Source organism: Panthera uncia, chromosome C2, assembly GCF_023721935.1.
Source record: "Panthera uncia isolate 11264 chromosome C2, Puncia_PCG_1.0, whole genome shotgun sequence".
NCBI lineage: Eukaryota > Metazoa > Chordata > Mammalia > Carnivora > Felidae > Panthera > Panthera uncia.
Window position 1 is genome coordinate 33670350 of NC_064810.1, and position 17727 is coordinate 33688076.

The 17727-nt window shown below is 36.4% G+C and overlaps 1 protein-coding gene across 1 annotated transcript in view; it reads right to left on the reverse strand.

Annotated features, from left to right (window-relative positions):
• Positions 1 to 213: 213 nt before the first annotated feature.
• The window catches only part of GBE1 (1,4-alpha-glucan branching enzyme 1), a 267235-nt gene continuing 249721 nt past the window's right edge, over positions 214 to 17727 (reverse strand). The window contains exons 15-16 of the mRNA XM_049628001.1: positions 12941 to 13056; positions 214 to 4985 (exon numbers count right to left, since the gene is read on the reverse strand). Coding sequence (XP_049483958.1) covers positions 4929 to 4985; positions 12941 to 13056 — 173 coding nt within the window. The 3' untranslated portion in view covers positions 214 to 4928. The remainder of the gene's footprint in view (positions 4986 to 12940; positions 13057 to 17727) is intronic.

The following is a 17727-nucleotide window of genomic DNA, read 5'->3' on the forward strand; positions in this document are numbered from 1 at the left end:
TGTCTTATTGTAAATGCCAAATGACTGGAAGTTGCAGATCAATGATTGATATCACTCCCCCTTCTTGAAAAAAAATATTATTTAGTTGTGCAAACCTTTATTTAATGAATACGTGTATTTCTGATGAGAATACGGACTTCCAATTCGAAAAATGATGGGCTAAACTGTTTCTAACCTACGAGCTCTCCTTTACAATTCTTGTTTCCTCTGGAATTTATTCCTTCCATTAGTGGAGTGAGCAGCAGGGGAAAAGGGAGAGAAACATGGGCCCTGGGCACCTGTGGCTATTTCATTGCATATACAGTTTACCTAGTTTACCTTGCCCTACTGGTTACCATAAAGGGGTTGTTAACTTTCCCTCACAAGGCTGAGTTATAGAAGTGCAAAGTCTGAGAGTAATTGGCACATGAAAGGGGCAGAACACTGCCTGGGAATGGAATTCACTGAAATGTCCTCATACACTCAGAGAAAAAGCTAAAATAAGCAAATGAAAGCAGCGGTGGAGGAAGATTGACATTTTGGTCACCTGCATCGGTGGAGGAAATGCAAAATCCCCTTCTCTGTAAAGCAGCCCACACATCCCAGCCTGGGAGAGGGTGGATAACTTAGCGCAGAAGCTTTGAAGGATAGACAGGTGATGGTGACAGTGTGTCCCTGACAACGAACTCGGAAGATGTCTCCACTGACTCACCATCCATTCGGCTATTGATCAAACAATAGCATTTACAAAACTGATGTCCCCCCCTACCTTTGTCTTATTGGTCTAAGTAAGAACTAACAGTCTGTGAGTGCTTTCTAAAATGCGGTACTGAAAGTAAGAGCTATAACCTGAACTCAGGCCTTCTGACCATTATATCACACTGTTCTTTTAAAATACAGTGCGGCTTTCTAGGTGAGATTGTCTACACAGAGTATGTGAGGGCCAAATACCTCTCTCTGGCCCAGCACAGATCATAGGAAAAACTGGAAATCATAAGTAAAGTTCTGAATGACATGCCCTGTAGCATAAGCATATCTACCACAAAAATACATTTTTTCATGTAAATAAACATTACATTCTCTGCACAGTTCTTGCCAAGGGTTAAAATCCAGATGTAATGTTTTAAATTACAGAGAGACAAAAAAAAAAAAAAAAACTTACAGCTACTGTATCTTAATTTCTCATACTACCAATTAAGAAATTCTGCCCTAAACTATGAATGTTTCTCTGCAATTCTCTACAAATCACCATTAATAAGATAATAGAGCAGAAAAATTAGTAGGGAGTTCATTTGATTCTTTTCCCCCCCGAAGGCTGGCTTTAGTGGGAAAATTTATCTACATTTTAATTCTAACGCATCGTGAATGATAAATGAACTCTACTGCATAAAGGACATGACATTGGTATGCTTAGATTTCTATTTTCTTTCATCAAAACATTCTACCTAGCAAAGTTCATAGCTCAGTGCTTGTCTCTCTGAAAGGAATATATAGATGAATGGAACCCACGACTCTAAAGGACCCCCCGTTCAGGACATGACTCAAATAGGCAAAAAGAAATCATCTCAGAGGTGTGAGGCCAGGCAGAAAGCTGTGTTACCGTTTAGGTTTCTATAGGTATGTCTGCACTGGCTTGTTCTAAACAGGAAGAGCAACAGGAAACCTATTTTATGTTGCTTTCATCACTAGATCCAATGGCTGCAGAACCAGAGACAGTGAAAAGATATTTGCCCTGCAGCTGCAGCTGAACACGAGAGGAAAACATATTACCCTTCATCACTTCCCCCAGATCTGTCTGCGCTCTCTCCTGTATTATTTGAAGAATAGGCTCCTTATTCAGACAACCTCCTGTATGATCCCGCATAGCAATGGCTATAACCCTGATGGTTGACAAATGTTGAATTGATATTGCTAAGGGGAGTGCTCGAGTCAGAGGAAAAAATACGTGCATTCTTTCACTGTTGCCACAAGAAAAGTCCATTTATTGTCACTGGTTATTTTTTGAACTTGAGGAACATGGTGGCTAAATCCCTCATTTTATGTTGGAGATGAATACATCAGTTAAGAACAGGGCAAAGTGAAAAATATCAAATGAACAGGAAAAAAATATATGAAAGGAGCTGACCATCAGAGTTCAAGTGTTATAAAGTGGGAAACATTCTAGGGAAAATGTTTACAGTTCGAGTTTTGGTTATCAAAGACAGGTATTTTCTGAGTAAACTAATATTAAAGGGTACATATAAGGGCTAATATTAAGGGGTAAATTCTTTTCTGGGTAATAATTACTAACACTCATTAATATTAAAAAATGATGGAAAGAAATCTTTATGTTTTCTAGAACATCAAAGATTAGAAATGGTAAAAACACTTATTCTAAAATAGTCAACAAAGAGGACTCTTGGGGCACTTTGGTGGCTCAGTCAGTTAAGTGTGATGCTTGATTTTGGCTCAGGTCAAGATCTCACAGTTTCTGGGTTCAAGCCCCACGTCAGGCTCTGTGCTGATAGTGCAAGCCTGCTTGCAATTCTCTCTGACCCTCTCTCTCTCTGCGACTCCCTCTGACTCTCTCTCTCTCACAATAAATAAACTTATAAAAAAAAAAAGGTACAGGACTGTCATTTTTTTAATGCTTACTTATTTATTGTGTGTGTGAGAGAGAGAGCACACATGGGAGGGGCAGAGAGAGCTGAGTTATTACCTGAGCTGAAATCAAGACTCGCTCAACAGACTGAGCAACCCAGGCACCCCCAAGGACTCTCATTTTGATGTGAGTGATAACCACATCAGAGAAGTAGACATTATCATAAGGCACACAGAGTAAAATTTTCCATCTCTCTGTTGTGATTGTTGAAAATGTTTAACCAATAAAAAGAAAGAACTTCTCACCTAATTATATAATGAGAATGTTATTGATACAAAAATTGAGACCTAAAGTGAAATACGGTACATTACAATGTTCTGGAAAGACTGTCTATTCTGACAGGAAAAATAACAACAGCAAAAAGCAACAGCAAAAAACTACATTCTATGTTGGACTCCTAATATTTTGTTTGTGTGTATTTTTTATAATTTCTACAATATCCACTTATTGTTCTCTTTTTTTTTGGTGGGGGGAAACACTTGATAAAGGCAACTTATATTACACTGTTAAATTCAAAGTTTACACTGTAGAATCTAAATATCATATTACTAAGGTAAATCACTACAATGAAAACATAGCATTGTTATTATTCTGGTCTTTTTGACTTTGCCACAGAGGTGACAAGGGAAAGAAAATGGGTTTTAGATGTGAAGTAATTTCTGGTTATTTTTAAAGAGCTATGATAGAAAATTCCCATATCTCTTCATATATAAGAAATGAAAAAGAAATTATAAAGAACACAAAGCATCATGGTTGTATGTTGTGCTGTTATCCATAACAGGTACAGTGCACAGATCATGAAACTGTTAAGACATTAATAACATTCCTGTAACAGGAAAAGAATCACAGAAGGCTTTCAGTAATGTTCCCTGGTATGTATCATCATTAACTCGCATCACGGATTCTTTCAGGAAATCAAACTATTACTTTACTTTGAAGTTAAAGCAAACAACATGTTTCAGACCCAGATTCAAGGCTTTACTCAAAAAAGTTGTAAGAAAGATGGTTAATATATAATAGGTTTAGCTATAAAAGTCTCCTTCGCTAACCTTTTCCAGTACTGAATAAGTTTTTGATAGAAAGACATCCAAGTACTGCTCATTAGTCATGAACAACCAGGCTAAGAACATACAACAACAAAAAGAAGCTGTCACTATTAATGTATTAATGTAAAGGCGCAAGATAAGACCTTTAAAAAATGTGAGATACTTTGTCTTATAAATGCATCATAATTTCTCAGTTATGAATGAATTATGTATCAATGATTTTAGACTTGTGTCCTACTATTTAATGAATTGAGTGGCGATTTCATGACTGAGTGTTCCACTTAGTTTGAGATAGTTAATTCAGCTTCGAAAAGTGTTCAGGTTTACAGCTGGAGAGTAGCCTGGATATCTGAATTAGTTAGTATAATTTCACATTACAAAATAGTACCTAAAGACAAATATTATTACCTCCCATCCCCATGCCTGGACGATTGTGCACATGTGCATATATGTGGGGAAGGTATCAGAGTTAAGATAAGGCATTTTAACATTCGTCCTAAATTAATCTTCACAACAGTACAGCAAAATAAACATTAGCAAAGGCAATTTTGCAATTTTTAATTTTATTGATCTAAAGTAAAAGATGTTTTGTGAATTGTTACAATTACTATTTCAGGCCTTCAGAAAGACTGAAATATCAGCATCCACAAAGATACTAAGTGAAGCAGAGATCATGGGATAAAACTTATGCAAAATGAAGCATGGATGAGTTTATAGATAAAGAATTTTATATTATCTTTGATTCAATTCTTAATGTTATATTATTACTACATATTTATTACAGTATGTCTAAACACAATTTGAAAAAAAAAACATAGTGACAATCTTGGCACTTTGTAATTTAAACCAAGAGATACTTAGAACAAATAAAGTAATCAAATATTCATCTTAAAAAAATACTGTATACATTCAACAGAAATAATCATACATGACACATGATTCAAATTTGAACTTTAGGTATCAAATATTGGCATGGAAAGTAAAGCTGTTTAAAGACATTACATATAATACTTCATTTGAGAATCCTAGCTGCTCAGATGCCTGGAAAATATAGTCTAGAATCCTTGAAATTGCAAAAATATTTCCCCCTCTCCTTCGATAAAAGTTTGACATTCATTTGCATAAACCAATATTAAATTTCAGACACCTGATGTTTCGTCTAGACAACTGTATTTTGAAAGGCTTACACACTACAAGCTCTGTGACAATGAGAATAGGAAAACAAAGCACACATCTTCTCGTGAAGCTGAAACCACGTCTCTTCAATTGGGCATATCCACGTTCTGAAGGATGAGGCCCACTCGGTTCGGAATGTACACCTAAGTCAACACAATCGTGTCAGTGCAATGGAAAAAAATACTGAGCATGGTGACATTATATCAAAGGGACAAGATTCAGCCTCCCATTTGCTTCAAGTTCCAGTTATCTTCAGTTATAGTCTGCAGGCACCAGGGAGACAGTTCTACAGTTCCTCAGTGCTGGCAGCAACGTTGAGGCTCCTTTGAAGCAATCACCACTAGAGGGCTCCATACACTTTACAAAACCCAGTGTTCCTCAGACATAGGCAAAGAAAGGACACTGGCTGAGGTTGAGGCACTTACCTGGTGGTACAGGGAGGCTGCCCTAAGGTCACAAGGTTATTCCATTCAGGTGAATAAAAGTAATATACAAAACACTGCTCTACACCAAGACACCGGTCTGTCATCCTGTTTTGCCTTCCATCATTTTAAGAACTAATTAAATGTAATATAAGGGATCCTAAAGGTTTTTAGGTCCCTCCCCAATTTAAACCATTCAAAATGCTTGCCACTGCATTTAAATACAAAACACATCCTCTCCCTGCCTGCAGGGTCCTGACTCCCCTTCTGGCACAAATACAATACATCTTCCATCTCAGCTCAGTGTGACACTTGTCTCTTCTCCCCTCACACCAGGCTCCAGCCACAGGGGCCTTTTGGATCCTTAAACAGGTCACATCTTCCCTCCTTTGGGTCTCTCAGAACACTCTTTACCTTGCTAGTTCCATATCTCTTGCATCTGAAAAAATCCCAGCTCCATGGAGAGGTGTCCCTTGCGAACACTAGGTATGATACTTTTCCAACTTCATTATCTCTTACAGCTCCGTTTATTGTGTGTGTGTGTGTGTGTGTGTGTGTGTGTGTGTGTATTTGTACAACCTTGGATGTGTTGCTTTTCCTCTCTGGGTCCCAGATTTCCCTTCTTTATGGTGAGGATGCAAACCAATAATGATAGCAGCTAAGAGTTACTAAGTGCTTAATGGGTGCTGTGCATTACTCTACCTGTCTTTTAAGTACTTGCTCATTCACCCTTCACAATGACCCAAGGACACAGTACTATTATTATCTCCTTTTTGCACATGAGGAAATGGGAGGCACAGGGCAGTTAAATAATTTTCCCATCCTCACACACTTAGTAAGTGGCAGAGAAAAGAGCTGAATCCAGGTCCTCTGGTTAAAGGGCATTTTTAATTCTTTCTGAACACTTAACACAATTTGTGATTTTGTTTTTCAAGTTTATGATCTGAACTCCCTACCAGACTATGAGCTTTACGAGGGCAGAGCCCTGTGTCTTCATATTTCTAACTCTTAGTAAGGTGCCAGTAGACAAAGTAGTTGCCAAATGATGACTAAATAATGAATAAGGAGTAAAAGAATAAATAAAAGCGGGACCAATATGTACATGTATCATAAACTATTATTTAATATACTTCTATCTGAAATACTTTTAATAAAAATGAGAAGTGATCTGATGTGTATCTGTCTATGTGCTATTTCACGTATAACATACTTACTGTTAACAAACAGTAAAAATAATATTACAGACTGCTGTTGTCATTGTGACAGTATCTCTCCATTTCCGACATTGTGAGTATTTTATTATTTCAGTCATTTTATCTTTAAGTGAAAGTCTGACTGATGGTTAAAAAAAAAGAAGAAAAAAAGCTTTTATAGTTTAGAATCAGAATGAAAGAGGCAAAGCAGAAATGGCATAAAGAAAAAAATAAATAAAAGAAGAGAATAGCTGATTTTTACTGAATGAGACTATTGTATATCCAATATATCTCAACTCTGAGAATGAACACAATGTTTTCCCTTACAGTTTTTGTGATAACACAACTCTTAAAAAAAAATCAGATATACCAGTATAGTTGGTTAGTTTTGAATAATAAAGATTAAAGCAATTGTAAAATGATAGCATTTTAAGAAATGTATATTATGAATGCAATAACCAGAGAACAGTTTTTCTAATCTTCAATTAATAGTGATTTAGAAAATGATCACCATCATCTGAGAAAAATTTCACAAATGCTAACAGACACTGACTGGCTCAATTTCTCACAGTTTGATTTGCTTCCAATACTTCGAAAAGATAAATATTATATCCTTGCAGTCATTAAGTGTAGGGAAACCCTTTACATCAATGTCATAATCTGTTTCCCTACAATTTTCCTATAATTTACAGGTTCAACCAATTCTCTCTCCAACTTTTATCAAAATAGGCATGAGTCAAGAGACACTTCTGCCCTTTCAAGGTTTGCCATATACTTACTCTATTACTGTGTGTGTGTAGTTTGGGGAATCATAGAAACTAGGTATAACTAATCAGTGGGACAGCAGGTTAGAACACAATGATTCTGAATTTTTCTAAGCATTTTAAAACTGAAGACCAATCTAAATTTTTCAGTAGCACCAAAGTTGGACAAAAGATTTTCAGTTCCCTTTACCTGAAAAACATTTCTCTAAGACATGGGCTTCTATGCGTATAAGAGGATTCTGATAAGTCCAAGTCTCTTGGGAAAGATGCAATGAAACAAGTCAGGCCTAAATAAATGCTGATAGGCCTCTGTCAATGTGGCACAGTGATATATCAGGACAGGTCACATCAATCTCCTACTTGAATCCTACACAGTTTTGGTATCTGCTTTGTTTGGTGTATAACCTCATAGGTAATTTCGTTAATAAAATACAATGATAACTATAAGCCTATGATTTATTTATTTATTTTTTTTTTCTTTTCAACGTTTATTTATTTTTGGGACAGAGAGAGACAGAGCATGAACAGGGGAGGGACAGAGAGAGAGGGAGACACAGAATCGGAAACAGGCTCCAGGCTCTGAGCCATCAGCCCAGAGCCTGACGCGGGGCTCGAACTCACGGACCGTGAGATCGTGACCTGGCTGAAGTTGGACGCTTAATCGACTGCGCCACCCAGGCGCCCCATATAAGCCTATGATTTAGAAACAACCTTACTTTCTGTGATCTTTTGGCGTTTCAGCCACCCCCAATTTGAGAGTAAAACAAAAGGGACAATGGAAGAAGTTCAAGGTTTGCAATACATGCATTGAGTTTCCTGTTTTGGCATTTAAGGGTTAAAAAATGCTCCAAGAACTCTTACTAAATGATGCTGGTCATTTTATGTAAGGAACTTTATGATGCCAATTCCAGTCACAGAGACCTCTTAACACTATCTGCTCAAAAACCTACAGTTGATAATTGTATAGTATCATTAACGGGAATATTATGTAATTATATTTTCCACTGCAGTGTTAATTACTACAATGTGTTTATGTTGCTCTAGAGTCCTTGCAGTACAGGCAACATGAGAGAATTTCCCCAAGCAAGTGATTTCTCTTAACTATGGCTATTTATGGAATTTTGAGTTTTCTTCTTTATTAGGGTTCTGAGTATGTAAATCAATTTTCTTAGTGGTTAGAAATGACTACCAATTATACTAAAGGTTTAAGATAATCAGAAGTAATCCTTATGATGACACAATTACAGACATGAACAGTTTGGGGGCTCTATTATTTAGTGCTAAGTATTGGCTATGTAACTCTCATTTTATAATTTTAATTCTAAAAATAGTTTTGATTCATAGAGCAAGGGAAAAGAAATATGAACATAATTTAAGTAGGTTTATACATAAATGTTTACGTATACTTAAATATAAACAATTAATATTTAAGTACATGTATATAAAACTGTTTAGTAAGCACATCACAGTTAATATATGCTGATTAACATATATGATGCTGTTTTAGCCATTAAGCCTTAAGGATTTTGTAGTTAGGATCATATTAAGAACATATGAGACAATGTAATGTATGGCCATGAATTTCATGTTTTCTAGCTATATTTATAGTCAACACCTCAGAAGAAATCAGACTGCCACAGTACAATCCAATTCATTTATTAAGAGAGGCAAAATGCATGCTAACCTACCCAGTTACTTTGACTACCTTAGTGATTTAATCACTATGCCAACCACTAACATGGCCAAAAACCCCCCCAAAAAACAAAAAACACCCCAAAACCCCACAATGGAGCATACAATAATCTACTATATTATGTCATCCAGGCAAAAGTATTATGTTCTTCTAGGATCACAACTGAGCTGCAAAAAGTAATTATATATTTTTGAAAACAGGGTGTCAAAATTAGAATCACAAAATCTTAAAATAATTTTAAATAAAAAAAGTTTAAAGACTTTCAATATTTACAGCTGAGGAAAAATAAAAGGTACATCTATGCCGAATTCCCTATTTTAACCAAAAGTCTACATTTGAATTTCCAAATTTAGAATGAGAATAAATAGACTACTTCTTAATAATAAGGAGCCTAACTGGCAAAGTAATAAATGCGAAAACTATTGCCTTACTCAAATTCACCCTTGAGACTACCTGAGTTACTGTAAAGGAAACTAATTCATTTTTGATTCAATAATCTGTTCTTCCATTTGTACCACGGAATTTGAATTTATGAACCAGAGAAGAGCAAGCAAGCCTCCCTGCTCCCACCACACTGGCTGACATATAAGAAACATCTGAACTCATATAGGTTCCTATATTAGAAACCAAAATACGGAGAAATGATTGCGCTAAAATGGAGTTTCCCAATAATTGTCAGTAAAGCAAATAGAGAAATTCTGCCCTATCACTTCTTGGCATTTGTGAATGCTCTGATCTTAGCAGATATGTTTCAATGGTAGTACACACACGATTCTCCTCCGGCTTCACAGTTTCAACTGATGGAGTACATACAGAAGACGCGGGAATGTGGTACCTGCTAATGCTGCAGCATATATGGCTATTTTAAGATTCCTTCAAGCTCTATTTGTTACTGTCTTTGAAAACAGATTTGACACTTATTCAGCAGATCCTTTGGATGACTGAGTTTGCAAATTAAGCTTTAGTAAATAAATACTGCGTAGTTGTTGTGATGGACAGAAGTTTCATGGAGAAGGAAAGAAGCCTTCTCTTCTGCCCTTTATTCAAGGCATGTGGGAGGCAAAAGTGATCTCTCACTGGTGGTGGAATGAGACCTGTAGTGCCCATAGTCATGTTCAAGAAACCTGACTGAATCCCAGTACCTATGAACCAGCTTAATAAGGAATTCCATTATAATTGAGGCATTCTTAGAATACATTTGTCTTTTAATGCATTCCTCCCCCCCCACCACCACCACCCCGCCCCCGCCCCGGCTCTTCAAAGGATAACTCTGGCATGAAGGAACATGTTTTTACTGGATTTTCTAGTCTACTTGGGCTGCTTTATTCTTATATTAAAGCCAGTGTTGTTGAATTCATCTGGACCCTAAAGACATTTAAATGAGTGTTTCCTGAAGCACTGGTAGTCATTGAAAACAAGATGCTGCTGCTGCAAAGACAGAGCTAATCTTTACCTTTTTGACAGAGTTGGAGAATTCTGATATGGGCAGTGGTTAAGCTACGTTCTCATGTGCTTATGTGGGGCTTATGTGATACTTTCCACTCCGCCTGCAAATTTAGAACTGCACACATCTTATTTGTAAGATAAATTCAATTAGTACATGCAAAATAATCTGACTTTTGCTGCCACTGGTTAGTTGGCTTGTTTTAATTATGACAGGATACTTTTGCTCTTACAAAATTGAAAGGATGGCAAGATATTTTCTGCCCATTCTCAAAGATTAGGAGTCCTTGCCTAAGACTATAATTTCCTCCAAATTGGGAGGTCTTATTAACTGCATGTCCTCAAAGCATCTAGTAACTTGATGTGCTTAAAATACACACAAAGATAACTGAAGAGCCCTGACAATAATAATCTAAAAATACATGTGCGATAGCATTTTGCAGTTTCTAAAAACCCTGGCCATGGTAATGAATGAGTTTATGCCTCCTAAGAATCTCTTGCTGTAGGGAGGATACCATTACTAATTCTCATTACACAGATGAGGGAAAATGCAGCACAGAGAAGGTTAAATTACTCAAGGTCTCACAGCTAGGAAATGGCAGACAGGGGGCTTGATACCCAGTTCTCTGCTGAAACATTGTGGCTTTTTCAATGTGTTACCAGGCCTCTCTCCCCCATAGAACCTTCATTGGATACATTTAGGTAACCAATTGCATACATTTTGAATCACTGAATTCAAAATTTTAGAATGTTCACTACATACAAATTTTGCCTGAACTTTTCAAATTCCTTTCAGTCTGGTTTGATTGGTTCAAGTTCAGCGTTGTTGCAGTCAGTTGCTACTTCTCCATGATTCCTCTTTGCAAGCTGAATGATCTTCCCTAATCCCTCAGGGGCCTTTAATTCTTTTGGTTACTGCAGAACTTTAAGATAACTTTACAAATTTATTTCAGAACCTATTTTTTATCAGTCTTTACATGGCAAAACTTAATATTCTGCAAAACTACAATAATTTTTCCTTGTGGAAAGAATCTGATAGTATCATTAAGCCCTCCCTCTTAAAAATGCATATGTATCTATACTTGTATCTAAAAAGTATCGCCACCATCATTGCATACTGTTAGTGTAACACTCAAGTCTCCTGTGGCCATTGAATTTTCCTCAGAGTTAATAATCCACAGCTCAATCTTGCTCATTTCTGCTCTGCTCATTTATTTATGCCACTGTCTTTGACAAGCCAGTTTGGCATATAATATGGTGACTTACCAAGTGACATACTTGCACAACTTTAAGAGGTGGGAATATAGTAGAAAAATGAAGGAATTAGGGGTTCCTCATGAATTCTACTTTTTGACTTATACCTAAATTTTTGAAAAACAAGAGAATTTAACAGCTATGATAACACTGTCTATACTTTTGTTAGATATATCCTGGCTTCATAAAAGTGAAACAAATCTTAATCTAAGACCTCTCATGGTGAAAAAATTGCAGATTTGAGCCAGAAAGAGAGAGCGAGGAAGAGAAAGAGGACAAGAGGGTGAGAGAAAGCAAAAATGAGTTAGAGCTAGCAACAGCATGAGAGGGAGAGAGGAGGGAGGTATATGACTCGTCAGGAAAAGGAAAAAAATAAAAAAACAACATAATGTAGATGTATGGACTTGAGCTTACTACCTGGACACAAAGTAGACAAAGAATTCTTCCTCCAAATCTGGAGAGTTTCTAAATTCTACATTTTTAAAAGAATCTAAACCTAGTATTTTAAAGCAATATTCTTTCAGGTGCTAACAACACAAAGTAAAAATGAGTTATATAATTTAATGTTTTCCTCAGTAATATGAAGAAATAAGAAAATCTTATAATTAGAATGAATTCAGTCTTTAATTGACTACAGGGAAGAAAAAGATATTTTTTTTTATTTACCCTTTTAAGGTGTTTTAAATTACACTTCATTAGACAGTCAATAATGGAGAATCCTGCTTGATGCAAAATATTACACAGAAAGCAACAACAGAAGGGAAGTAAACTGTTGTATAAAAATAGAAAAAAATGCCTTCCCCTTATTTTTTGAGAAACATTTTTAATCCTATTAATAAACAAACTTCCCCAATTGTCCACCAAATACCTCTTGCTATTATTTTCCAAAACTGAATTCATCTCAGTACCACATACACTGCCTCTGAATATTTCAACTCACTTCTTCCCTATCATCCCTGACCCCATTTCTTTTGTTTGTTTGTTTGTTTGCTTTTGTTTTCTCTTTTAGCAGGTCAAAGACTTGTTGTTTCTTTGGATAAAAACATCACCTTAAAAATAAAGGGTTGGGGCACCTGGGTGTCTCAGTTGGTTAAGTGTCTGACTTCAGTTCAGGTCACGATCTCATGCACACGGTTTGTGGGTTCGAGCCCCTCGTCGGGTTCTGGGATGACAGCTGGGAGCCTGGAGCCTGCTTTGGATTGTGTCTCCCTCCCTCTCTGCCCCTCCCCCATACACACACACTCTCTCTCTCTCAAAAATAAATAAACATTAAAAAAAATAAATGGTAAAATTGAAATGCAATGAAAAGATCTTAAAAAGCTTACTTACCAAAAGAGAACAGGGACGTTCATTATGTTTAAAAGGTTGAGAGAAAAACTCGGTACTATGGTCCAGTCTCTGGTGCCCTCCATACTCTGCTGCATCTGTATCTAGCACAATTCTGAATGTAAAGCTTTTAAGGAATCACAATGGTTCAGTGGTTAAATGAGACATTATAAAACACGTTCTGAGACGGCAATTTAAAAGTGAGTATTCTGAACACTGTTAAATCATGATTTGTGTTGTTACGCACTTCTTTTCTAGTATTTCAGAGATTCTTATGTTTGAAAGGGGTGCTGGAGACTATCTGGTCCACACACCCATGTGATCCTTGCTATCCTGTCCCAGCTTATCACATGATCATCCAGCCTGGGACACACTATACATCTTAACAGAGAATCTACTTTTCTCTTAATGTGACCTATTCTATTCATTAGGAATTCACCTCTTTAGTAAGTGGAGATTTTTGACTCCTTGGGACTTTTCAATCCAGAAAAGCCATAGAGAACAGATTCAAAATGCAGTAACCTTTCAAATATTTAATAATAGTTATGCTATCTCCATGTATCCTCTGCATCTATTACTAAATACATACTAAATACAATCTCAGAACCTTTAATACTTCCTCATTTGATATGTGTTTTTACGCATTCCCCATCTCTGAATTCATTCCAGTTCTAGATCCTGGTTATCGAAGTGAGGAACACAAAAGTGAACCAAGTGTCCACATGTGTCTGAAGATGCAGAACTAAGCAGGCCTCCTGTGCACACACAGGATCTCGTAAACATACTCCCCGCCCATGCTACAGGTACATTCATGTTGCCATCCTGTGTTCTGTTCCAGTGTAACATCCGATTTTTCATGCTGAGCTATTAGATATGTTTCATTATTGTCTTTGCAACAAAGTAAAAGCTACGGCTATTATGTTCAAATTTATGATCAGATTTTCATTAAAAAGTATCACACTGGGGTGCCTCGGTGGCTCAGTCTGTTGAGCGTCAGGCTTTGGCTCAAGTCATGACCTCACGGTTTGTGACTCTGAGCCCCAACATCGGACTCTGTGCTGTCATGCAGAGCCTGCTTCGGATCCTCTGTCTCCCTCTCTCTCTCTGCCTCTCCCCTGCTTATGCTCTTTCTCTCTCAAAAACAAATAAAAAAACATTTTAAAAATATATCACATTAAAAGTATGTGTGGGTGACAAACAATGACCATAATTTCTTGCTTCAGGAACCTCTGTCTGGGTAAGAGATGCGGAAGAATTCACTAAAGGAACTGTTGCTGGGAGGGGTGGCTGCATTTCATTCAATCTAGGTCAGCCTGCTCTGACTCAAATTCAAACTGATAATCATATTATTGGCATTTAATGAGAGAGGAACAGAGAAAGAACAATTGGTTGAGATTCAAAAGATGACAATTGGGCACAGGCACATTCTAAAGTCACTCAGTACAGCTGAAAATGACTTGAGCACACCACATCACTTAATGGCAAAACACAGATAGCGAAATTAAATAACTGGAAACATTGTAAATAAATGGAGCCTTGTGGAATGAAAGGAACTATTAAATGTAAAGTTTAGCTTTTGCTCATCCTAGTTCATTAAATACAAATCCTCAAAAAACAAAAAGAAGAAGAAAAACAAGTACAATTTTAGAGAATAACGTCCTAGAATACTTTAAAAACTTTTGTAATAGAGTATCAATTATTAGATTACTAGTTAAAATTACATTATTATTGGTAGTAGTGTCTGCAGACAGAAAGTATCTCACCGAAAGCAGGGGTTCCCATTCAGTGGGCTGATATTCACTGGTAGCTGTGTTATTATAAGGATCTCATTGAATGAGTAATTACGTTACTAGAAGGGACTGGGGATCTATATTTGCTTCAGACATTGTCTGAAGACTACATTATATTATTACATACATCTGATACTGTATTTCAAATAATATGTATTTTTTTGGGGCGCCTGGGTGGCGCAGTCGGTTAAGCGTCCGACTTCAGCTCAGGTCACGATCTCGTGGTCTGTGTGTTCGAGCCCCACGTCGGGCTCTGGGCTGATGGCTCAGAGCCTGGAGCCTGCTTCCGATTCTGTGTCTCCCTCTCTCTCTGCCCCTCCCCTGTTCATGCTCTGTCTCTCTCTGTCTCAAAAATAAATAAACGTTAAAAAAAAAATTAAAAAAAAAACAAATAATATGTATTTTTTTGATTAATAAAATGCAGATTCATTTAAAAAGTCACAGGACTTAGAGTAAGGTTTTGCTTATATATATATTTTTTTCAATCAAGGATGCTGAAAGAACAATTGTTATAAAATAATCCATTTCTTTTTGACATTGAAAGGGATCATCACACTTAAAATGGCTGGAATCTACTCACTTAATATATATAATTTGTAGCTATAAAGCAAAAGCTTACAAAAGCCATAATGCAACTTTCAAAACATCAGTTTGGACCTGTTTCTCTGATCTATAATTTAAAGGAAACATTCTGCTGTGGCCACTTTTGGAATTACCCAGCCCTGTGTCCATATTACTCAGGGAATACAATAACGTCCTTTGGGAAAGCAACCCTTAAACTCCAGAAATGACAATAATTTAAAACACTAGATTAAAAGTAATAATTGTGGAAGAGTCTTAGAATTGTGAATTACTACCCACATACTATTCAAGAATTAAGAAACCCATCTTTTAAGGATGGTGCTTAGAAGGACAACAAACAAAAGCAGTTATTTGAGCAACTGGGTTGATTGACTCTTGTGCTCTCACTTAGGCATTTCAATACTCCTTCTTCCTCACATGCACATGCATATGCACACACACATGCACAAACACATGTGACAGGGCACTCATACAGCACCAGTATCCCTGCAAACCCCCATCATCCACTTAAGAACATCTCTCTGAAAATATAACTCAGAGCCAATGTACACTTATTTAAAATTATTTTTTAAATATGGCTTCCAATTCCACAGCAGACAACAAATTTAACAGGATACTCTCAGCAGGCCTTCTTTCATTCATAGCTACCTCCCAACACTGAACAGAATATCTTTTCATGAAAGCTTCTCAATACATCTTTGAAACATTCAGGACAATTCTGATTCACCAAAAAAGGCCAAATTCCATATCTTATATTTTTGTATTAAAGGAAAGTAGAATAAGTTCTCTTTACTCTCCCACTAACTTACTGGATACACACAATGTATAAGGCACTGTGCATGATAAAAAAATGACTAAGATATAGTCTTAGTTTACATACAACTTGCAGCCTGTAAGGAGAGATGATACGTGCACATGAAATGTCTATAAATAAAGCAGAAAGCAATATGCAATGAGAAGTAGAGCCAAGGAGGAAAGGTAGGATTGATTGTCTGTCTATAATGGGTTTTGAAAGCCGGGCTAGGCTGTTAAGATTTAGTTTGGTAATTAAGTATGAGAATGTTGAAGACTGGTGAGAAAGAGCTTGCCAATTAAGAAAATTAACCTAGAGGTCAGGGTAGAATAAGATGGACAAAGGAAAGACCAGGTCAGAGAGAACACTCAGGAGTCTTACAAGGGTCCAAAAATAGTAGTATGGTTAAACCTGGAGAGAAGGAATGGAGAGGCATAGATACATCAATGAGATTTTGGATGGAAAAGTAAGGACACCGATGCACAATTTGGGGAGACAAAAGTAGAAGGGGAGAATGTGTGTGTCCAGAAACATGCAACCAGTTTAGTAGCAGAGCTGGGATGAATATACCAGTCGAATGTAATCTAATTGCCTTACTCTCTACATCGGGGCATCTATTTTATACAGAGAAGCAGGCAGAATCATTTTGTAAACCGTTTCTTGTTTAATTCTAAAGGTGAGATTCTAAGGATAAAGTGACCAGAATGAATAGGATATGAGAGGAATAAAAATTTAAAAAGCAGATAAAGTGATATTCATCTAAATGATTAGTCTAATTCAATTTAAAAGATTGATGTTAAAAAACTGAATTCTTAACATTCCTTATGGTGTCTGAATATCTGACATTTATTGTATTTGTTCTAGAGCCATCTTTATTCATTAGGTTCATTCAGTCATTTTATTGGTGAATACAAAATATTGGACTGAAAACTTTACCTTGCTCAATTTGGCAAATTATAGTGGGAAAAAAAATGATAGAATGATGGAATTATTTTATGAAGATTTTTCTAAAAAAGAGATCAAATAGGTCCCTATCCATTTGAATGTCATTTAAAAATATTATGATTTCTTCTTATTTTAAATTCAATAGCTTCCTAAGTATTTGATATATCAACAGGTTGAAATAGATAAGTTTTAAGCTTTATTGTATAATCTATGTCCTTAAATTTGAACCAAGAAAGAGCCATGTTCTGGAGACCTGTACTAATAAGATTAAAGAAGAGTGAGGGCATGAAGACTCTTAAATTCAATGGCTCTTCAAATACTTCAAAAGCTGCTGTGTTTGCTCAGCCACTTGATAAAGTGTCTGTTCAAAGTATAAGGATTTTGATGTAAGAAGTACCATCATTTATATCATTCTGTACTAAACTCACTTCACTCCTGCTGATGAAGCTAAGGAAATTTATGGTAAGGTCCAACCCCCAAGGTTTCAAATTGAGCAACAATGAAAGGGGCTCTCCATTCACTAGGTGACCATAAAAATGGCAAAGATGGTAAGTTACCATATATCTTTACATCTAAGCCATCATCAATTTTAAGGTGCATTATTTTATATATCCCCAATAAAGAGAGAAAAAAAATCACTACCACGGCATTTATTGTAGGACATACCCCAATGGAAGACA